General features: G+C 41.6%; 1 protein-coding gene across 4 annotated transcripts in view; it reads right to left on the bottom strand.

The window, feature by feature from the left end:
- LOC122549735 (lysophosphatidylcholine acyltransferase 1-like) overlaps nt 1-23,331 on the bottom strand; it is a 159,081-nt gene that overhangs the window by 50,092 nt on the left and 85,658 nt on the right. For all 4 annotated transcript variants that reach the window (XR_015757163.1, XR_015757164.1, XM_087987021.1 and 1 more), the window contains 2 exons: nt 19,417-19,477; nt 1,378-1,436 (listed from right to left, as the gene is read on the bottom strand). Coding sequence is in view for 2 of the 4 variants with exons in the window: in XM_087987021.1 (XP_087843147.1) it covers nt 1,378-1,436; nt 19,417-19,477 (120 nt within the window). In the remaining 2 variants the exon portion in view is untranslated. The remainder of the gene's footprint in view (nt 1-1,377; nt 1,437-19,416; nt 19,478-23,331) is intronic.

Genomic DNA, 23,331 nt, shown 5'->3' with positions numbered 1-23,331 from the left:
ATATCTCAATCTCATGTCTTGAAATGCTACAAAATTCCACATACTTTCAAATTCCAAGTTTGATAATGTAACAGTCTCAGGTAGAGATGGAGCACCTTACTGCTAATTGCAACTATTCAAAAAAATAGTTGAAAACCTTAAGTGCTGAGGAAAAGCCATTGAGAATGATTTATTTCAATAGTTTTGGTTTTGAGACAAAACCTAAGGAATCTCAATGGCATTCTTGGAAATCAACAATCAATTTATAGGTCCAAAATTAACTACCAGTTGTCCGACACATTGGAATGATCTGTGATTGCATAGTAGCTTTCAACTTCTGTTTTAAGCAAAGTAAAGCAATTAGAGCTGGCAGTTAAACAACTGGAATGGTTAACTAAAGTAAACTCTTCACTCAACTGGAGTTTGAACACTAATTTTCCAGATAACATTATGACTGGGTTTGATTAGAATTATCAGAACAAGATCATTAAGTCTGAATGTGATAAAGACTATGGGGAATATTTGTTTTTACCAGGTCTGATTCATGGACCTGAAGGAACAGTAGCAAGTACCTGGTTTAGCAAACAAGCACCTTATGCAAAAGTTATGATTGTGCAATTGCATTTTACCCTAATTTAACAGTGTTGGCAGGGATGGCCTATCCAATTAAGGGGGCAACTATTGTGCTTTGATGTAAGCAATATTTAGCTAAGCACTAAAGAATCATTTGCAGGACAGAGCTAATGCAAAAAAGGTAATTAACTTGGCCTTTCCTCTTGTACGCTGCTTTGTTTTTGGAAGCTTTCTTTATTATTTGGTCATCTTGTAGCTATTGAACACCAATGGTACCATCGGATTAAATTTTCTTTTGTATGCTTCCTTTGAAAATAAATATGAAGCATATTTTCTAGAAATGCCTCTCCATTGATGAAATCTTAGACTCCTGGAAAATATGAAAAAGGAAGCAAAAAACTAAATATTTAATTTATCCTTGTGTCTTTTTTCATGCCGCTGTGGAATGACTCCAGAATCTGACCTAAAACTTTCTGGAATTGTAGGACAATACAACTAGCAAAGAACATACAGCGATATGAAAACAATGAACTGCAAGGTTGTGACAGTTTTCTATGACCTCAAGGATTTGGAAATTATGTTGTCATATCTGTTTTGCAGTGTTTTTTTTTAGAAAATGTGGCAATACCAGCCCACAGAAGCCTTGGAAGCAAAACTATTTTCCTCTGGGCCCAACAATGTTAGGACAACAGTTTATGACAATTAGAACTTTAAAGCAAATGAAATTGAGCAATGATTTAATATAAACAATTTAATTAGATTAAAAAATGGAATCATAATAAATGTAAAGTACATTTTAGAAATCTGATTTTCAAAAGCACCCACCATTTTATTAGGATAACGCAAGACCACAGGTTGTACGGGGACTCCAGGAATGAATGCACCTGAAAAACACGAAACAAAAAATACCATCTTTTATTCCTCCATCCGATAAGTCAATTTCTTTTCTTCTATTATTTCTGGATTCACACACTCTTTATTGTAGAATTATCAAAGATTCAATATCTCATTCAATTGACCATTATTCAAATATTACCCATACATATTAAGTGGACAGACATTTAGAACAGGGGATTGGCATCACAGCACAAGTATACAGTCTGCTTCTGAACTCCTGAAAATTAAAATTAAATAACTCTGCTCAAGGTTCAAGAAATCAAAAAATTTCAACAAATAAAAGGAGCGCTTAGAATCATACACAGAAGGTAGGGGAGGCCATTTGGTCTATTGTGCCTAGTTTGAGGAAACTATCCAATTGGTTCCAATCTTTCCTCAGTTCTGCAAAGTTTCCACTTCAATTATTTATCCAATTTCCTTTCAAAAATTACTGAATCTTCTAATAAACTTTAAGAACACATTTCAATCCATAACTTTTTGTTTAAAACATGCCATCAAAACATGGGATCCTCTGGTAATTACATGAAATCTATACCCTCTGGTAACTGCCCGTTCCAGTTTCTCTTCATTTACTGTATCAGAAGACATGATTCTGAATAACTATCACAACTATCCATAACTTTGGCATTAAAAAGAGCAACCCCAGTTTCTCTAGTCTCAACCTAGCTCGTCTGATAAAGAGAGTAGTGTTTAAAAATGGGGTCAGGGTCGGCATCAGGACTGAAAAATCTAGAGGCGTAGAAGTGACTTCCAAGGCCTTACATCCTTCGAAACCACAACTGGACAATACTCCAGCAAAGCTTAATTGGCAATTTATAAATATTTAAATAAATATCCTGATTATGTACTCATTTTATAAACAGGTCAGAAGTCACAACACCAGGTTATAGTCCAACAGGTGTATATGAAATCACAAGCTTTCGGACCATAGCCCCTTTATTAGATGAAGTGACAGAGACAGAATTTATAAAGCAGATAAATCAAGGGCAGAGAGTTTAATAGATCATATCAATGGTGTGAGTGGAGTATTGAAAATAAGTCCCTGCAAGTGACCAAGAGTGTTAAACAGTGAGAATAAAGTGTCAACAGCTGAATAACAAGTGAAGGAATGACCTATAATCTGGTTTAGTGAGGCAGAGAGTCTCTACCTTAATTAGTTGGTACAGTTTTGGATTACTTATTACTTTGGTCACACCCTCAACATGCGACTCTTCTAACTATCATGTTATTCTAGTCATTTGGTTAGTCTCCGGCACCACTTTATTTTTAATTTTCTGTAATTATCGCTCTGCCTCATTTAATTAGATTATAGGTCATCCCTTTGCTGTTTTTTCAGCTGTTGACACTTTACTGTCTAACACTCGGTCACCTGCAGGGGATTATTATTTGACACTCCACTCACCATTTGGATGATCTTTAGTATATTTTTTAAACCAAAAGAATCAAATTGCTCTAGCATCTTTAAACACTTGTGTATGCATACCCCCAAGTTTGTGTCCATACACCATCTTTAAAAATTGTATCATTTAGTTTACATTTTCTCTCATTATTTCTTTCCAACAAAATACATGACTTAATATATTTCTTCTGCCAAATTTCTGCCTCATTCACCTTCCTGAACACACAAAGACAACATGCAGATGCTGGAAATCAGAAACAGAAGAAAACGGAATAATGGAATTAGGTCAAGCAACACGTGCAGATCAAAAAATATTGCATAAGTTTTAGGTTGATTACTTTTCATCAGACATCAGGTATTGACATGAAAAGTTAACACCGCTCCTCTTTCCACAGATGTTGCTTCACCTGAGTATTTCCAGCATTTAGTTTTAAGACCATAAGATGTTCAGCAGAACTTGGGCATTCAGCTCTGAGTTTGCTTTGCCATTCAATGACATCATGGTTGATATGATAATGAGCTTTACCTTCCTGTCTTTCTCCCCAACCCTCTATTCCATTGCTAATCAAAAGCGGTGTCTTAGTCTTGAATATACTTGATGATCCAGCTTCTACAGCCGTACGTGGTCAAGAATTCACAGATGCACTACCCTCAATAAATTCCTCATCTATCTTAAGTGGATGATCCCTTGCTCTGACATTCTGTTGGGTGGTCCTACATACCCAAAATGATACAGCCTCTCCGCATCTAGATTAAGTCCCTGAAGAATCTTTTGTACTTCAATAATGTCAATTATCATTTTTTCTGAACTCTAGTGAGTACACACCCAAACTACTCAACCACACTTTGTAAAATCCCTTTACACCTTGGACCTATCTAGTAAGTCATCCCTGTACTATCTCCAATGCCAGTATAACTTTTCATAGTTAAGTGGACCCAAACAGTACTCTATATGTGGCCTTGTATGTTTTTAGTAAGACTTTCTAGTCTTATACATCATTAGTTTTGAAATAAAAGACCTATATTCCATTCACCTTCCTTATCACCTGAATTTGGATGCTAGCCTTTTATGATTTCTGCATGAGGACTTTAAAATCCCTCTAGTTTTAATCCCTGAAATGTTACAACCTCATATTTGACTATCTCATTCTCAAATTTAGAAATTAAGTTTACTCAGTTCAAGTCACTAACATCTCTTGCAAAGAATGGTCCCTGGCAGACATCCCTGTAACTTCCCTTCCGTCTGAAGTTACCAACTCATTACACTTCTGTTCCTTAGCCAACTTTTACATATACACAATCACTGCTTTTTTAAATTCCATGGACTATTTTGTTAACAAATCTAACATACAAAATTTTATCAATTGCCTTATGAAGGTCCATATACAGATCAACTATATTACTCTCATTTATGTTGTATTTTGACTATTAATTTTTACCAAATGCCAATTAATTTGTCTCAGATTATATATTTAAAGCTCCCCCACTAGCAGTATTACATTGACTGAATTGTTGTTGTCAGCTTGATCACTATCTGCCTTTTTGAATAGATAACTTTACTAAGTGTTTATAAGCACATGCTGGAGCAAAGCAGAATATCTTGACTTTCAGCTTTAGGTTATAGTGACAATGGTTTCAACTGTTATGTTGAATGAGTCAACTGCCGTTCAAGTTTCAAAACATGGAGAAAGTAGGGACAAATTATGACAGCAAAATTTCAGAAGTAGTTCACTGTCAAAGATATGCATTAATGCCAAAATTGACCAAAGTTTACAATTAATGAAATTAAAAGGATGATGCACTCTAATTTGTCAACTGAATACACAAACCAAGTTTTTTTTCCCCAGTTTAAGATTGGTCTTACAGTCTCATTACTACATTAATTTCTGACTCACTGAAAACATTGTGAAATGGCAAAGTGTACAGCAGCTCATTTGAAAAACCAAACCAACACTATCATAACGTTTCAGGGAACACCTCTGGGACATCCGCACCAACCAACCCAACCGCCCCGTGGCTGAACACTAATTCCCCCTTCCACTCCGCCAAGGACATGCAGGTCTTTGGCCTCCTCCATCCCCAGACCCTGACCACAACGCCTGGAGGAAGAGCACCTCATCTTCCGCCTAGGGACCCTCCAACCACACGGGATGAATGTAGATTTCTCCAGCTTCCTCATTTCCCCTCCCCCCACCTTCTCTCAGTCCCAACCCCCGGATTCAGCACTGCCCTCTTGACCTGCAATCTTCTTCCCGACCTCTCCGCCCCCACCCCCTCTCCGGCCCATCACCCTCACCTCCTTCCACCTATCGTATTCCCAGTGCCCCTCCCCCAAACCCTTTATCTCAGCCCACTTGGTACAACAGCCTCATTCCTGAAGGGCTTATGCCCGAAACGTAGATTCTCCTGCTCCTCGGATGCTGCCTGGCCTGTTGTGTTTTTCCAGCACCACACTTTTCAACATTATCATAAGCCAATTTAATCAAAAGAAATAAGTTAATAGCCCACAAATAGCTACTTAAGTGCAGCTTCAATAACTAGTGTTAACAATTAAAACCCTTATCCAAATTCAAGTTATCATAAAGTAAATATCAAAACATTAAATAGTTACAAGTGCACATTCATGAACAATAATATCTCAAACTGTGCCATCCACAAAAATAAACAAAATGAAATATTGGCCAGAACCCAACCAGCCTAACCCCACTTATGCAAAACTTCATTATATATTCACTTGATATGACAAACTTGTATTGCAAATGTACAGGCATATCACCATCAATTTAATAAGGAGAATGCACAAATTTATGTAGAGTCATTTTATTTCCTTTTAAATGCACACTACCTGTAAAGTTGGCTGAAGTTAATTAAGGGGAAGGGTGGAAATATGCATTAAGCAGGAGGTATACAAATAAAACAATTAAAATGATAGATTGTTGGGGTTAACTGTAGAATACCATTAATTAAAAATGTCCAGAGGTATGAAAACAGAAACATACAGACTTAGACTCAAAGCTCAAACTTCTAAACAAGGCTCAATATCTCTGTTGTCAAAGCAACAGAATGAGTAGGATGGTGTCACCTGTCCTGATTGTTTGGGGATTTAGGAAGTGGGTTTGCACATTCTCAGAGGCTGTACTTGAAGTTGTAGTGGAGACCTCCGCACTGGAGGAATGTCTATACCAACAACAGGCTAAGGTGGTCATAGAAACAAATGAGGGAAGGTATCACAGAGGAGGAACAAGCCAGAAATCTCTTAGTCTATGACAGTCCCAATAGCACAAAAAGAGTATGGTCAACCTAAGGTTCCATCTCAAACAAGCCTCCCAGAACTGCACCACAATTTCATTCAACATTCATCTATAAGCTGACATTCATACAATAAGCACTATTGCATCCTGCATGCTCCCAACTTCAGATGTATCATCTAGCTCTCCAGCCACAGAAGACAAGATGGTCAGTATTTCTACAGCACTAAGTTTTACAGTCTGAAGTGTTCAAACAACTTTACAGCCAATTAGTTCTTTTTGAATTGCAGTTATTGTTGTAATGTTGGAAAATGACATTTTTTTTCCCGTTCAGTGATGTGGAGCTTGCTGGCTGGGCAAGAATTTGGCATCCATCTGTCAGTGTCCAAGAAGATTGGCATGAACAGTCTTAAACTGTTGAATTAATTTGGTGTAGGTATGTGAATAGTGCTGTTAGGATTAAAAATCATAACACTAGGTTATAGCCCAACAGGTTTATTTGGAAATACTAGCTTTCGGAGTGCTGCTCCTTCATCAGGTAGCCGTGGAGCAGGATCACAAGACAATTTATAGCAAAAGATTACTGTCATGCAACTGAAATGATATACTGAACAAACCTAGGTTTTAATAAAGTCTTTCATTTTTTAGAATGGACTGCAGGTTTCTGTTCATCAATATGTAAATCCCCGAAGTACTTTTAAGTCACATTCTCAATATAACTTAAGGTCTTTTTTAATAAAAGTAATAGTTCAGACAACGTATTAAAGGTGCGAGGTTAGAGTCTGTCTGTATCTCACTCTTGAGTCAGACTGGTTCTATTTCCAAAGTAGGAATTTATAAAACGTTACATGGATTGACTACCTGCAGAATGCGTGCTTTTTGAGCAAAATAGAAGGTATCTGCAAATGCCAATTCACTCCACAGACTTGCGTGTGCGGGTGCATATGTGAGGGGGGAGAGCACACGTGAGAGAGTGTTTGCGTGTACATAAGTGTGACGGTGTAAAATCCTCGGTGTGCCCGCGCAAGGGTGTACATGTGCGTGGGTACAGTGGAGTGGGGCCACCTGTAATGTGACATGAACACAAGGTCTCAGTTGAGGCCATCTTCATGGGTACCAAAATTAGCTATCAGCCTCTGCTCGACTACTCTGCGTTGTTGTGTATCCTGAAGTCCGCCTTGGAGGATGGTCACTCGAAGCTCAAAAAGCACACAATCTGCAGGCAATCAATGGAGGGACCAAGCAATCCCACTGCACTGTGGTCCAATATTTCAACTCCCCTTCCCACTCTTCCAAGGACATGCAGGTCCTGGGCCTCCTCCACCGCCGCTCCCTTGCCATCTGACGCGTGGAGGAAGAACGCCTCATCTTCTGCCTTGGAACACTTCAACCCCATGGCATCAATGTGGATTTCACCAGTTTCCTCATTTCCCCTTCCCCCAGCTCCAACCTTCCAGCTCAGCACCGTCCCCATGACCTGTCCTACCTTCCTTTCCACCTATCCACTCCACCCTCCTCTCTGACCTATCACCTCCATCCCCACCCCCAATCACCTATTGTACTCTATGCTACTTTCTCCCCACCCCCACCTCATTAATCTCTCCACTCTGCAGGCACCCTGCCTCTATTCCTGATGAAGGGGTTTTGCCTGAAACATCGATTTTCCTGCTCCTCTGATACTGTGCTTTTCCAGACCCACTTTAATCTAGACTCTGGTTTCCAGCTTCTGCAGTCCTTGTTTTTATCTAGTCAATGGAGGCAGTCAATCCATATGACAGACAGACAGACTCTAACCTCACACCTTTAATGCATTGTCTAAGCCGATATGTCACTTTTCTTTATATAAAACCTTAAGTTATCGAGATTGTGACAAAAGTAGTTCGGGATTTATGTATTAATCAATCAAAACCTGCAAACCATTCTAAAAGATGAAAAGACTTAACAGCAATCTCGTTTTGTTCAATATATCGTTTCAGTTGCATGACACTAATCTTTTGCTTTGTGGGCAGCACGGTGGCACAGAGGTTAACACTGCTGCCTCTCAGTGCCACAGACCCAGGTTCAATTCCCGCCTTGGACGACTGACTGTGGGGAGTTTGCACGTTTCCCTGTGCCTGCGTGGGTTTCCTCCGGGTGCTCCGGTTTCCTCCCACAGTCCAAAAAAAGTTCTTTACTCAGTAGTAAGGGTGTGGAATGCCCTGCCTGCAACAGTAGTAAACTTGCCAACTTTAAGGGCATTTAAATGGCCACTTAGACATATGGATGATAATGAATAGCATAAGTTAGATGGGCTTCAGATTGTTGTGCCGACCTGTGAAACCATCGAGGATTGAAGGGTTTCTACTGCACTGTAATGTTCTAAATTCTGTGTCTAAAGGTCCTGCTTCACAGGTTAGGTGAAGTGGTAAATGTAGGGGAATGAGTCTGGGTGGGTTGCCATCGGCGGGTATTGTTGGGCTGAAGGGCCTGTTTCCATACTGTAAGTAATCTTAAAAAAAAAGGTACAGGGATTGAGTTTCAGAGCCATAAGATCATGCTGCAGCTGTACAAAACTCTGGTGTGGCCACACTTGGATTATTGCATAAAGATATGGAGGCACTGGAAAGGGTGCAGAGGAGTTTCCTGAAGAAGGGCTTATGCCCGAAATGTCGATTCTCCTGTTCCCTGGATGCTGCCTGACCTGCTGCGCTGTTCCAGCAACACATTTTCAGCTCTGATCTCCAGCATCTGCAGACCTTACTTTCTCCTTGCAGAGGAGATTTACCAGGATGTTGCCTGGTATGGAGGGTAGGCCTTATGAGGAAAGGCTGAGGGACTTGAGACTGTTTTTGAGAGAGAGAAGATTGAGAGATGACTTAATAGAGATATACAAGATGATCAAAGATTAGTTAGGGTGGACAGTGAGAGCCTTTTGCCTCAGATGGCAATAGCTAGCATGAGGGGACATATTGAGGGGTGATACATATAGGACAGATGTCATAGGTAGGTTCTTTACTCAGTAGTAAAGGTGTGGAATGCCCTGCCTGCAACAGTAGTAAACTTGCCAACTTTAAGGGCATTTAAATGGCCACTTAGACATATGGATGATAATGAATAGCATAAGTTAGATGTGCTTCAGATTGTTGTGCCGACCTGTGAAACCATCGAGGATTGAAGGGTTTCTACTGCACTGTAATGTTCTATGTTCTAAATTCTGTGTCTAAAGGTCCTGCTCCACAGCTACCTGGAGAAGCAGCAGCGCTCCGAAACTTACTACTTCAAGCAAACCTGTTGGACTATAACCTGGTGATTTTTTAACTTTGTCCATCCCAGTCCAACACCTGCACCTCCACATCAGTGCTGTTAGGGAACGAGTTCCAGCATATTCATCCAGTGACAATGAAGGAACGGTGATATTATCAAAAGCAATTTGACAACTGTCACAGATGTACAGCATGTATACACCTTTAGTTCCAACCTTCCAGGCCAACCAGATATCCTCCATTAATCTGGTCTCATTTGCTAGCATTTGGCCAATATTACGCTCAACCCTTCCTATTCATATACCCATCTAGATGCCTTTTAAATTTGTAATTGTACCAGCCTCTGCCACTTCCTCTGGCAGCTCATTCCACAGTACCATTCAAAATTGGAGACTGTTACAGAGTGTGGTGAACTCGGCCCAGACAATCACAGAGGCCAACCTCCCATCTATAGAATCCATCTACCAGGACCACTGCCCATCCCAGTCTAGCAATGTTTTTCTCCAACCTCTACCATCAGGGAGAAGGTACAGAAGCCTGAACACATGCACCAGCTAGTTTCGAAACTGCTTCTACTCTACTGTTAGAATGTTGAATAGACTCACAAACTATTAACATTTGCCTGTACCTGTGCTTTTGTTTTTGCGGCTGTTTACCTATTGTTTACTTATCTATGCTACTTAACTATGATCTGCATGTATTGCTCGCAAAACAAAGCTTTTCACTGTGCCTGGGTACACATGACAATAAATGCAATTCAGTGTGGAAAAAGTTTCCCCTCAGGCCCCTTATAAATATTTCCCCTCTCAACTTAAATCTGTGCCAACTAGTTTTGGACTCCCCTACCCTGTGGAAAAGACCTTGACTATTCACCCGATCCATGCTCGATTTTATAGACTTATTTAAAGGTCACCTAACTTCCAACACCAGGGAAAATAACCCCAGTTTATTCAGCCTCTCCTATAGATGAAACCCTTCAACCTTGTCAACATCCTTGTAAACCTTTTCTGAACCCTTTCCAATTTCAAATCATCCTTCTTATAGTCGGGAAAATAGAAGTGAATGCATTATTCCAAAAGTGGCCAAACCAACGTCCTGTACATCCTCTTCATGACCTCCCAACTCCTATACTCAATACACTGACCAAAGTCAAGGATACAAATACCTTTTTCACTACCCTGCCTGCCCACCACTCCACAAACTACAAACCTGCATCCTAGGGTCTCTCTGCTCAGCAACACGCCCTAAGACCTTACCATTAAGTGTACAAGTCTTGCCCCGACTTGCCTTTCTAAAATGCAGCACCTCACATTTATCTAAATTAAACCCCATCTGCCGCTCCTCATCTGATCAAGGTCCTGTTGTACTGAGATAACCTTCACCATCAATTTTGGTGTTATCTGCAAACTTATTAACTATACCTCTGATATTTACATCCAAATCATTTATATAAAAAATGATGAGAGCAGTAGACCAAGCACAGTTTCTTGCTAAATATTTGTCACAGGCCTCCAGTCCAAAAAGCGACCTTCATTACCAAGCTTGGTCTGCTACCTTTGAGCCAATGTTCTATCCAAATGGCTAGTTCTTCCAACATTCCATGAGATCTAATCTCACTAACCAGTCTACCATGTGGAATCTTGTCAAATGCCTTCAAGTTCATATAGCTAACACCTACCATTCTGCCTTCATCAACCTTTGTCATTTCTTCAAAAAACTCAAATTAGTGACTCATTATTCCCACGCACAAAGCCATGCTGACTATTCCTAGCCAGTCCTTGCCCTCCCAAATGCACATAAATCCTGCCCCTCAGAGTCCCCTCCAACAACTTACTGACCACTGATGTCAGGCTCACTGGTTTTGAGTTCACCTTTCTTAAATAATGGCATCAATTTAGCCAATATCCAGTCTTCTCAACCTCACCTGTGACTAATGTAATTTCTTAGCAAGGAGCCCAGCAAACACTTCCCTAACTTCCTACAAATTTCTAGGATACACCATCAGGTCCCAGGGATTTATCCACCTTCATGTGTTTTAAGATGTCTAGCACCACCGCCTCTGTAATATGGATACTTTTCAAGATATCACTATTGGACTGAAGAGAAACTTGCAGTTAGTGACGTTCCCATGCAACTGCCATCATTGTCCTTCTAGATTGTAGTGGTCATGGGTTTGGAAGGTACTGTTTCAGGAACCTAGGTGAATTTCTGCAGTGTTTCTTGCAGATGGCACATACCGCTATATCAGAAGGAGTCAATTTGAAGATGTGGTGCTAATCAAGCTTGTTGCTTTGCGCTGTTAAGAGCTGGAGGCAAGTTGGGTGTATTTTATCATTCTACTGACATGCCTTGTAGATAGTAAACAAGACTTTAGGAAGGTCAGGCGGTGAGTTACTCAGTGCACTATTCCTAGCCTCTGACTTGTTCTTGTAGCCACTACATTGATAAGCCCATTCAGTTGACCATGAGACAACGAGGTCTGCAGGTGCTGGAGATCAGAGTTGAGAATGTGTTGCTGGAAAATCACAGTAGGTTAGGCATCATCCAAGGAGCAGGAAAATAGATGTTTTGAGCTGGAGCCCTTCATCAGGAATGAGCCGGGGAACCTTGGGGGTGGAGAGAAATGGGAGGGAAGGTACTGGGGAGAAGGTAGTTGAGAGTGCAATAGGTGGGTGGAGGTGGAGGTAAAGGTGATAGGCTGGAGGGGAGGGGTGGATCGGATAGATGGGAAGGTCATGAGGACGATGCTGAGCTGGAAGGTTGGAACTGGGCATGGGAAATGAGGAAACTGGTGAAGTCCACATTGGATATCCTGGGGTTGATAACTTCTGAGGCGGAAGATAAGGCGTTCTTTCTCCAGGCATCGGATGGTGAGGGAGTGGCGATGGAGGTGGCCCGGACCTGCAGAAAAGATTTACAAGGATGTTGCCAGGGTTGGAGGATTTGAGCTATAGGGAGAGGCTGAACAGGTTGAGGCTGTTTTCCCTGGAGCGTCAGAGGCCGAGGGGCATGGATAGGGTAAATAGGCAAAGTCTTTTCCCTGGGGTCAGAGAGTCCAGAACTAGAGGGCATAGGTTTAGGATGAGGGGGGAAAGATAGAGACCTAAGGGGCAACTGTTTCACACAGAGGGTGGTATGGGTATGGAATGAGCTGCCAGAGGAAGTGGTGAAGGCTGGTACAATTACAACATTTAAGAGGCATTTGGATGGGTATATGAATAGGAAGGGTTTGGAGAGGTATGGGTCGGGTGCTGGCAGGTGGGACTAGATTGGATTGGGATATCTGGTTGGCATGCATGGGTTGGACCAAAGGGTCTGTTTCCATGCTGTACATCTCAATGACTATGTCCCTGGCAGAGCGGAGGGGGAGTTGAAACATTCAGCCATGGCGCAGTGGGGTTGGTTAGTTGGTGCAGGTGCAGAGGGAACAGTCTTTACGGAAGGCGGATAGGGGTGGAAAGGGAATATATATCCCTGGTGGTGGTACCCATTTGTAGGTGGCGGAAATATTGGTGGATGATGCAACTTATGCAGAGGTTGGTGGGCTGTAAGGTGAGGACCAGGTGGGTTTTGTCCTTGTTGCGGTTGGAGGGATGGGGTTCAAGGGCGGAGGTGCGGGACGTGAATGAGATGCGTTGGAGGGCATCTTCAACCACGTGAGAGGAAATTTCAGTCTTCAAAGGAGGCGGCCCTCTGGTGCGTTCTGTAGTGGAACTGGCCATCCTGGGACCAGATGCAGCAGAGGCAGAGGAATTGGGAATACGTGATGGCTTTTTTTGCAGGAGGTAGGGTGGGAGGTAGTGTAATCCAGGTAGCTGTGGGAGTCAGTGGGTTTGTAAAAAAAATTGTCAGAGTTGAGTCAGTCCTCATGGATGGAGATGGAGCACCATTTTCCTGTCTTTTCTCCATAATCTTTGCACCCCTTCCTAATCAAGAACCTGTCTTAAATACACAATGCCATAGAGGGCTATGAAGGCCAAGTCAATGAGTTCTACAGATTAACCACCCTCTGGCTGAATAAATCCCTCATCTCAAGTCCAAAGGTTCATCTCTTCTCCCAGATGCTTGTCCCCCGGTCCTAGTTTCTCCTACTACGGGCATGTCTTCTTGCCCACTCAATCTAGGCATGTCAATAACTGATAAGTTTCAATCAGATACTTTGTCATCCTTCTAAACTCCATCAAGTCTCGACCCAGTATCCTCAACCACTCCTTTGACAAGCCCTGCATCCACAGAATCATTCTGGTAAGCCTCCTCTGGATCATTTTCAACACCAACCAATCCTCCCTTAGATACAGGGTCCAAATTGCTCTCAGTACTCCAAATGCAGTCTGACCAGAGCCTTGTACAGTGTCAGTAGTATAGTTTTGCTCTTGTTTTCTAGCCCGATTGAAATGAATGCCAATATCGCAATATCTTCCTAAATATCAACTGAACCTGCATGTTAACTTTAAGAGAGTCCTGAACTAGGACTACCAAGTCGCTTTGTGCTTCAAAGCCTATTTATAAAAGTCTATGTCTATATTCTTACCACAATGTACAACCTCACACTTGTATTCCATCTGCCACTTGCCCACTTGTCCAAGTCCTTCTCTAGCCTTCCCACTTCCTCATCACTATCTGTCCTCCACCTATCTTTGTGTCATCTGCAAACTTAGCAATAATGCCCTCAATTCCTTCATTCAGATCATTAGTTTATAATGTAATTATTTGTGAACTCAATACTGTGGAACTCCACTAATCACCAATTGCCATCCTGAAAAAGACCCCTTTATCCCTTCACTCTACCTTCTGCTGGTCAGCCAATCCTCCCATCCAAGCCAGTACCTTGCCCCTAACACCATGGAATCTTATCTCCTTTGTGGTATCCTGTCTAAGGCCTTCTGGAAATCCAAATAGATTATGTCTAACTTGCTCATTCCCTCCTCAAAGAATTTTAACAAATTTGTCAGGCATGACATCCCTTGAAGAAGCCACCCGATTTTCCCATGCACTTCCAGGTTCTCCACAATTTCATCCTTAATAATGGACTCTAAATATCTTAACAATGAAGGTCAGGCTAACCGGCCTTCAGAAATGAAATAACAAGAGTCCAGAGGAAGCTACAGTTTCCTGTCTTTTGCCTTCCTTCTTAAATAGGGGTTTACATTAGCGACTTTCCAGTCCTTGAACACTCCCTGACTCCAGTGATTCCTGAAAGATCACCATTAATGTCTCTCCAAACTCTTATCTTCTTCAGAGCTCTGGGGTGTATTTCATCCAGTTCTGGTAATTCATTCACCTTCAGCTCGCCAGCTTCCCCAGCATCTTCTCTTCAGTGATAGTTGTTACACCTTAGTCCCCGACTCTCAAGTTCTGGTATGTTGGTGGTGTTTTCTACTGTGAAACCTGATCCCAAGTACCTATTCAGTTCCTCTGCCATTTCTTTCTTCCCCATTACTAAATCTCCATTTCCAGCAGTCCAATGTCCATTTTGTCCCGTGCTTACCTTTAACATATAAAGGAAGATTGCAAGAGTTTGTATTATGAGCTAGCTTACTCCTAATTCATTGTCCACCCTGCCCCAGACTGTCCTTTAAGCAAGCCTCTGCATGTTTTCAAAGGCTTCACAATCCTTTAGTTTCCCAGTAATCTTCATCAGGGTAGTGTCCTTGGCCCAAAAATTTTCTATTGCTTCAATAATCACCCTTCCATCATAAAGCCAGGTCAGAAGTGGGATGCTCAGTGATAAAAGCACCATATTCAACATTCACTACTCTTCGGATATCTAGGTTTGGAGTGATGCATGGTAAGCGATATTCATGCCAGAATTGTGCCAGGTAATGACCATTTCAAACAAGAGAATCTAGCCATCACCCCCTGACATTCAATAGCATTACCATTGCTACCGTCCTGGAGGTTACTGCTGTCCAGATAAAGAACCTGACTAGCTATATATATAAATATCATGGCTACAAGAGAAGATCAGAAACTAGGAATGTTGCAGGAACTAATTAATCTCCTGACTCCCCAAAGCTTATTCACCCTTTACAAGTCACAAGTCAGAGTGATACATTACTCCCAACTTGCCTGGAAGACTGTAGCTCCAGATGAGATGGAAAAGGAAAGGATAGATCAGATCTAAGAGTTGAAGTTCTAAATTGTAGAAAGGCCAATTTTGACAGTATTAGGCAAGCACTTTCAAAAGCTGACTGGGGGCAAACGTTCACAGGTAAAGAGATGGCTGGAAAATGGGAAGCTTTCAGAAATGATGAGAATCCAGAGGAAGCATATTCCTGTTACGGTGAAAGGAAAGGCTGAAAATATGTGTTGCTGGAAAAGCGCAGCAGGTCAGGCAGCATCTAAGTGCTGCCTGACCTGCTGCACTTTTCCAGCAACACATTTTCAGCTCTGATCTCCAGCATCTGCAGTCCTCACTTTCTCCTGAAAGGAAAGGCTGGTAGGTATAGGGAATGCTGAATGACTAAAGAAATGGAGGGTTTGGTTAAGAAAAAGGAAGCATTTGTCAGGTATAGACAGGATAGATTGAGTGAATCCTTAGAGTATAAAGGCAGTAGGAGTAGGAGGGAAATCAGGAGGACAAAAAGGGGACATGAGATAGCTTTGGCAAACAGAGTTAAGGAGAATCCAAAGGGTTTTTACAAATATGTTAAGGACAAAAGGCTAACTAGGGAGAGAATAGGGCCCCTCAAAGATCAGCAAGGCGGCCTTTGTGTAAAGCCACTGGAGATGGGGGTGATACGAAATGAGTATTTTGCATCAGTATTTAATGTGGAAAAGGACATGGAAGATATAGAATGTAGGGGTTTGGATGGTGACATCTTGAAAAATGTCCATATTACAGAGGAGGAAGTGTTGGATGTCTGGAAATGTATAAAGGTGGATAAATCCTCAGGACCTGATCAGGTGCACCCTAGAACTCGGCGAAAGGCTAGGGAAGCGATTGCTGGGCCCCTTGCTGAGATATTTGGATGATCAATAGTCACAGGTGAGGTGCTGGAAGATTGGAGGTTGGCTAATGCTATGCAACTGTTTAAGAAAGGTGGTATGGAGAAGCCAGGGAACTATAGACCAGTGAGCCTGACATTGGTGGTGGCAAGTTTTGGAGGGAATTCTGGAGGGACAGGATGTATAAGTGGAAAGGCAAGCACTGATTAGGGATGGTCAGCATGGCTTTGTGCGTGGGAAATCAAGTCTCACAAGCTTGATTGAGTTTATTAAAGAAGGAGCAAAGAGGATTGATAAGGGCAGAGCAGTAGATGTGATCTATATGGACTTCATTAAGGCGTTCAACAAGGTTCCCCATGGGAGAGTGGCTAGCAAGGTTAGATCTCATGGAATATAGGGAGAACTAGCCAACTCGATACAGAACTGGCTCAAAAGATAGAAGACAGAGGGTGGTGGTGGAGGGTTGTTTTTCAGCTGGAGGTCTGTGACCAGTGGAGTGCCACAAGGATCGGTGTTGGGTCCATTACTTTTCATTTATATAAATCATTTCTCACTAACTATACCTCTGATTTGGAAGAAAGTTTGCAGATGACACCGAAATTGGAGGTGTAGTGGACAGCGAAGGTTACCTCAGATTACAACAGGACCTTGATCAGATGGGCCAATGGGCAGAGAGGTGGCAGATGGAGTTTAAAATCAGATAAATGTGAGGTGCTGCATTTTGGGAAAGCAAATCTTAGCAGGACTTATACACTTATTGGTAAGGTCCTAGGGAGTGTTGCTGAACAAAGAGACCTTGGAGAGCAAGTTCACAGCTCCTTGAAAGTGGAGTTGCAGGTAGATAGAATAGTGAAGGCGACATTTGGTATGCTTGCCTTTATTGGTCAGTATTGAGTACAGGAGTTAGGAGGTCATGTTGCAGGTGTACAGGACATTGGTTAGGCCACTGGTTGGAATATTGCGTGAAATTCTGGTCTCCTTCCTATCAGAAAGATGTTGTGAAATTTGAAAGGGTTCAAAAAAGATTTACAAGGATGTTGCCAGGGTTGGAGGATTTGAGCTACAGGGAGAGGTTGAATAGGCTGGGGCTGTTTTCCCTGGAGCGTCGGAGGCTGACGGGTGACCTTATAGAGGTTTATAAAATCATGAGCGGGATGGATAGGATTAATAGACAAAATCTTTTCCCTGAGCTAGGGGAGTCCAGAACTAGAGGGCATAGGTTTAAGGTGAGAAGGGAAAGATATAAAAGAGACCTAAGGGGCAACTGTTTCATGCAGAGGGTGGTACGTGTATGCAATGAGCTGCCAGAGGAAGTGGAGGAGACTAGTACAATTGCAACATTTAAAAAAAGCATTTGGATGGGTGGATGAATAGGAAGGGTTTGAAGGGACATGGGCCGGGTGCTGGCAAGTGGGACTAAATGGGAGTTGGGATATCTGGTAGGCATGAATGGGTTGAACGGAACGGTCTGTTTCCATGGTGTACATCTCTATGACTATGACTCTCTGACGTGAAACTTGAGACCATTCAGGACAAAGCAGTCCATTTGATTGGTCCCACATCAGCATTCACATCCTGTACAACTGACACTCAGTAGCAGAGTGTACCATGTATGACAAACACTGCAGGAATTCTCCTAGGCTCTCTGCAGAGCACCTTCAAAACCCATGACCACCTCAATCTAGAACGTCAAGGGCAGGAGCTCCATGAGAACACCATTTGCTTGTCTCCCTCCAAATCACTCACCACCCTGACTTGGAGATAGATTATGCTTCCTGTGGGTATCGCTGGGTTCAAAATTCTGGAATTCTCTCCCCAACACATTGTGGGTTTACAATACAACAACTGAATTTTGGTGGTTCAAAGAGCAGCTTACCACCATCTTCAAGAGCAACAAGGTTTTAAGAATAAATACTGGCCTAATCAACAGTGCCCACATCCCAAGAATTATTTTTTTTAACGAAGGTACAGGAGTGAGATTGACATTGCCTCCTGGAAGATATGGAAGATGAAAGAGCCACTTTATTCAATAGACAAAAAAAAAAGAGTGAGAAAGATGTTACTGCATCAACTGGTATACTACTGCTGGCAGTAGCTCACAGTCTGACAACCCAGATAATAAAAACTCCTATTCTCAGGTGGGAGCAGCTACAATACAGATGAACCAGAATGATATAGGGTTGAATGGGTAAAATCTGGGGACAGATTTCATTGACTCAATATGCTTCGAGTTTAGAATAGGAGGTGATCAAATCGAGATGGTCATAGTGATTAAAGGATTTGATAGACAGAACAAAAAGGTGCATTAATATTATGCCCGTACCGTTCAAGTAGTGATATCAGGAAACAAACAAGAGGGTAACAAAGTTACAAAGGCAGGCCAATTTATAATTTTAAATAAGGCTGATAGACTTTTGGTTGCTGTCAATATTAAAGAATATGGAAATAATGTGGGTAGACTGAGATACAATAGAGACCACCATGATCTAATGGCAGAACACACTTCCGAGACTGAATGACCTGTAGCCCAGTGGCTTAATAGAGGGACCAGAAACAGGAGCTCTGAAAAGCTCATGTGCAGAGTCTTCAAGTTCCATTTGCTCTTAAACTGGTTTGGAATACAAAGTGCGGTATTTACAACTTGAGGATTCTTAAAGACAATTCTTTAGTTCTACAATGTGTGCAGGTCAGGAAGCACTAACTTAACATGTTCATGGTGACAAACTGTAGTTGCCACATTTAAATACATAAAACTGTTAACTAAAGCACATTATAGTAGAAATAAACAGATTGAAAAATTCCCAAATCAAAATATGCTTTTTAAAAAGTAGTTCAATTTTGTGTTAGTGTGCTAAAGATTTCTTGTGTAATAAAAATTAACAGTATTAAACTTGCATGTATTAACAGTATACCAACATGGTACTCTAATACTTCCCTATTTTTTCTAAACATAGTGACAATGGTAATCACTAATACTTCAATTGTGTTAAAACAGCTTGAAACATTCTCCAGATGCAAAATCAAAATTATACCCAAGTTATTCATAGATAAGTGATCACATTTTAAATATTATTAAAATGTCCATTATGCTATACTAAAACTATTGGTGAGAATGAAACTATAGCCTTACCAGGTTTGAAGGTTATCAGACATGACCTATTCGTACATGTACCCTCTGGGAATATCATTACCTGGAAATAAGATTGTGATCCATTTAACTGAATATATGGAATAACATATTTCTTTAACAACCATTTTGAAAAATGAAAGTCAAGCTAATTTCAAATGCACAGATTTTGAAAATAATGCATGTCAACGTAATTAAGCATATGGTAGGTTGAAAACATGCTCAAAATGTACAGACCAAGAAAACTATTAGCAGGATAATTCAATTAAAAACAGAACATCTTCAAGAGAGAGAGAGATTAGGATAAGGTGAACGAGAAACTTAGCACCCTGATGTCCAGGGAGCAGAATTAACATTTAGCTAAAAGCAAAAGGCCATGTCAATTTCCATTCTTGGGATGTAATTGCTTAAATTCTTTATTTTACAGGAACTACTTACTTATAAATATTAAAGGTCAAAACTCTAATCTATCCATCTCAAACACGTTCCTTGTCCCCTCCCTTGTCAGCAATCCACAAGGACTGCACTGGACCAACAGCAAGAGCACAGCACACCTGGGAGTGAACAATAGAGCTTCCAGATAAAAGCCCGAGGAGCAAAGCCCAGATTGAGCTCAGTTGGAACAGCAGCCAGCACATAGCAAAACTTCAGAGGAGGAGCATGTAAAGTGACATCTGAATTTAAAAAGTGACGTAGGCCAAAAGGAGGTGATTGGGTGAGTATTTATACTCTTTTATATGACTCAAACTCGAATACGCATAGACACCGCCTCAAGATCCTTCAGAAGCACGATCAACGTTGTTTGAGATGGATTCTCCACACCAAATGGGAGGCGTACTACCATCAGTGTCCTTGAAGCAACCAACAGCACCAGCAAAGGCCATGCTCATTCAAAACAAATTGGGCTGGCTACACACTTAGGACAACTGAGTTTTGACTGCTAAAAGAAACATTTTCATCTAGCTTATGGAAGGCACTTGAAGAAGAGGACAAAGGAAGCATTTCAAAGACTCCTCGAATGCTTTCCCTAAGAAATACAACACAGATGTCAATGCGTATGAGGTCTTCATTCAGAAGAAACAGAATTAAAGGAAGCTCCTGTAGGGACAATTCTTTGAGAACACCTGGCAAGAGGAAGACAGAAAAAAGGAAACACAGAAGGGCATGCCTGCAAACTCTAAGCTAAGGACCAGCACTACCTCCAGAAACACCTGCCAAATGTCTAGTTGGAGATGTGGCATTAGGATTGGGCTTAGCCATGCAAGGTCCCAGAAAACTCCTGACCAGTAAAACAGAATTTCCTTGGTCAACAATCAAATTTGTCAGACTGACTTCCGCCAATACTATTTTTATTGCTTATAGTTTGTACAGTTTTCATTGTGGATTCAGTTTTTAAGGGCAATACTGCAGAGATCCAGAGAAGGGCCTGAAATTAATGATAGATTGTTCTTAAAATTAAATTAAGAATTTAATTTAAAGAGGTAAGTCATGGAAGGAGAGCTCAAGACATTGGTGTGCTCTTCCTGCTCTACATGGGCAGTCAGGTATTGGATGCGTGCAGAATGTGTCTCTAGCTGCATCTCTCAGAAGCCTGTGAAGTACCTATGTGGCTGTGGATAGCAAGTACAGTGTGGTGGTCACTCATGAAACAAAGGTTTCACAGGCATTGAGGGAATGACTGGCCATCAGGCAGATAAAGAGGATTAGGTAGGCAGCGCAGGAGCCCCTGTGGCCATTTCCTTGCAAAAACGGTGTACTACTCTGGATACTGTTGGTGGGAATGGCCACAGAGGAAAATGAAAACAGCCAAATTTGTTACACAGCATTTTGTCTTTGCTGCATACTTTTCATCAGTATTCAAATTGGAAAAGGGCAATGTTAGTGAGAATACGGAGATACAGGCTACTAGATTAGATGGGACTGCGATTGACAAAGAGGAGGTTTTAGCAATTTTTAGAAGATCTGAAAGTAGATAAGACCCCTAGGCCGGATGGAATTTATCCTGATTCACTGGGAAGCCAGGGAGGAGATTGCAGAGTCTTGGCTTTGATCTTTATGGCATCATTGTCAACAGGTGTAGTACCAGATGACGAGAGGATAGCAAACGTTATTCCCTTGTTTAAAGGGAGTCGGAACAACCTTGATAATTACAGGCTGGTGAGCCTTACTTTGGTTGTGGGTAAGTTGTTGGAAAAGGTTATAAGAGATAGGATTTATAATCATCTGGAATGGAATAATTTGATTAGGGATAGTCAACAGGTTTTGTAAAGGGTAGGTTGTGCCTCACTAACCTTAGAGTTCTTTGAGAAGACGACAAAACAAGTGGATGAAGGTAAGGCCGTCGATGTGGTGTATATGGATTTCAGTAAGGAGTTTGATAAGGTTCCACACAGTAGGCTATTGCACAAAATAGTGTTTCGGGATTGAAGGTGATTTAGCAGTTTGGATCAGAAATTGGCTGGCTGAAAGATGACAGGGTGGTGGTTGATGGGCAATGTTCATCCTGAAGTTCAGTTACCAGTGGTGCGCCGCAAGGATCAGTTTTGGGGCCACTGCTGTTTGTCATTTATAAAAACGTGGACATAGAAGGATGGATGAGTAAATTTGCGGATGACACTAAGATAGGCAGAGTAGTGGATAGTGCCAAAGGATGTTGTGGGTTACAGAGGGACATAGATAAGATGCAGAGCTGGGCTGAGAAGTGGTAAATGGAGTTTAATGCGGAAAAGAGAGAGGTAGTTCACTTCAGAAGTAATAACAGGAATGCAGAATACTGTTCTTGACAATATACATGAACAGACAGAACTCAGTGTACAGGTGCATAAATCCCGTAAGTTGCCACTCAAGTTGGTAGGGTTAAGGTGGCATATGGTATGTTGGTGTTTATTGGTAGGGGGATAGAGTTTCAGAGCCACAAGGTCATGATTCTGCTGTGCAAGGCACTGGTAAGGCCGCGCCTGGAGTATTCCGTGCAGTTCTGGTCACCGCATTATAGGTAGGATGTGGAAGCTTTGGAACGTGTTCAGAGGAGATTCACTAGGATGTTGCCTGGTATGAGGAAAGGCTGAGCTAACTTAGGCTGTTTTCATTGTTAATAAGGAGGCTGAGAGGTGACTTAATTGAGACGTACAAGATAATCAGAGGGTTAGTAAGGTTGACAGTGAGCGCCTTTTTCCTCGGATGAAGGCTCACACAAGGGACATAGCTTTAAATTGAGAAGTAATAGATTTAGGACAGATATCAGGCAGTTTCTTCATCCACAGAGCAGTAGGGGCGTGGAACAGCCTGCCTGCAACAGTAGTAGACTCGCCAACATTAAGGGCATTTAAATGGGTATTGGACATACATATGGATAATAATGGAACTGTGTACGTTAGATGGGCATCAGATTAATTTATCAGGTCGTAGCAACATTGAGGGCCCAAGGGCCTGTACTGCACTGTAACGTTCTATACAGAAGGAGAGTTACGTATGCTAAAAGTTAAAGTAATACGGGATCTAAAAACCTTTATTGGTATTTCAAATGTTAAAGGTTTCCCAATTCTCTGGCTTCCCACTAATCTTCACACATTTTGCTTTTCCTTTTCCTTTTGTTTTAATACTTGACTTCCCTGGTTAGCCATTACTGCCTTTGCCTCCCTTTGTATGTCGTTTCTTCCTTGGGGTGAATTGCCGCTATGCCTCCTAAATTATCCACAGAAACTCCTGCTATTGCTGCTCCACTGTCTTCCTTGAAAGGCTCCTCTTCCAATCCCCTGGCCAGCTCCTCCCTCAGGGTTTTGTAGTTACCTTTACTCAAATGTAATACTGTTACATGTGATTCACCCACAAATGCAGAGTGAATTCAATATTTTGGTCACTGTCCCTAGGGGTTCATTCACATTAAGCTCCTTAATCAAGTCTGCCTTATTAAACGTC

This window comes from Chiloscyllium plagiosum, unplaced genomic scaffold (genome assembly GCF_037043375.1).
Source record: "Chiloscyllium plagiosum isolate Xiang-an unplaced genomic scaffold, Cpla_swu_hap1 HiC_scaffold_5, whole genome shotgun sequence".
NCBI classification, from domain to species: domain Eukaryota; kingdom Metazoa; phylum Chordata; class Chondrichthyes; order Orectolobiformes; family Hemiscylliidae; genus Chiloscyllium; species Chiloscyllium plagiosum.
This window is presented reverse-complemented; position numbering and strand designations above follow the sequence as displayed.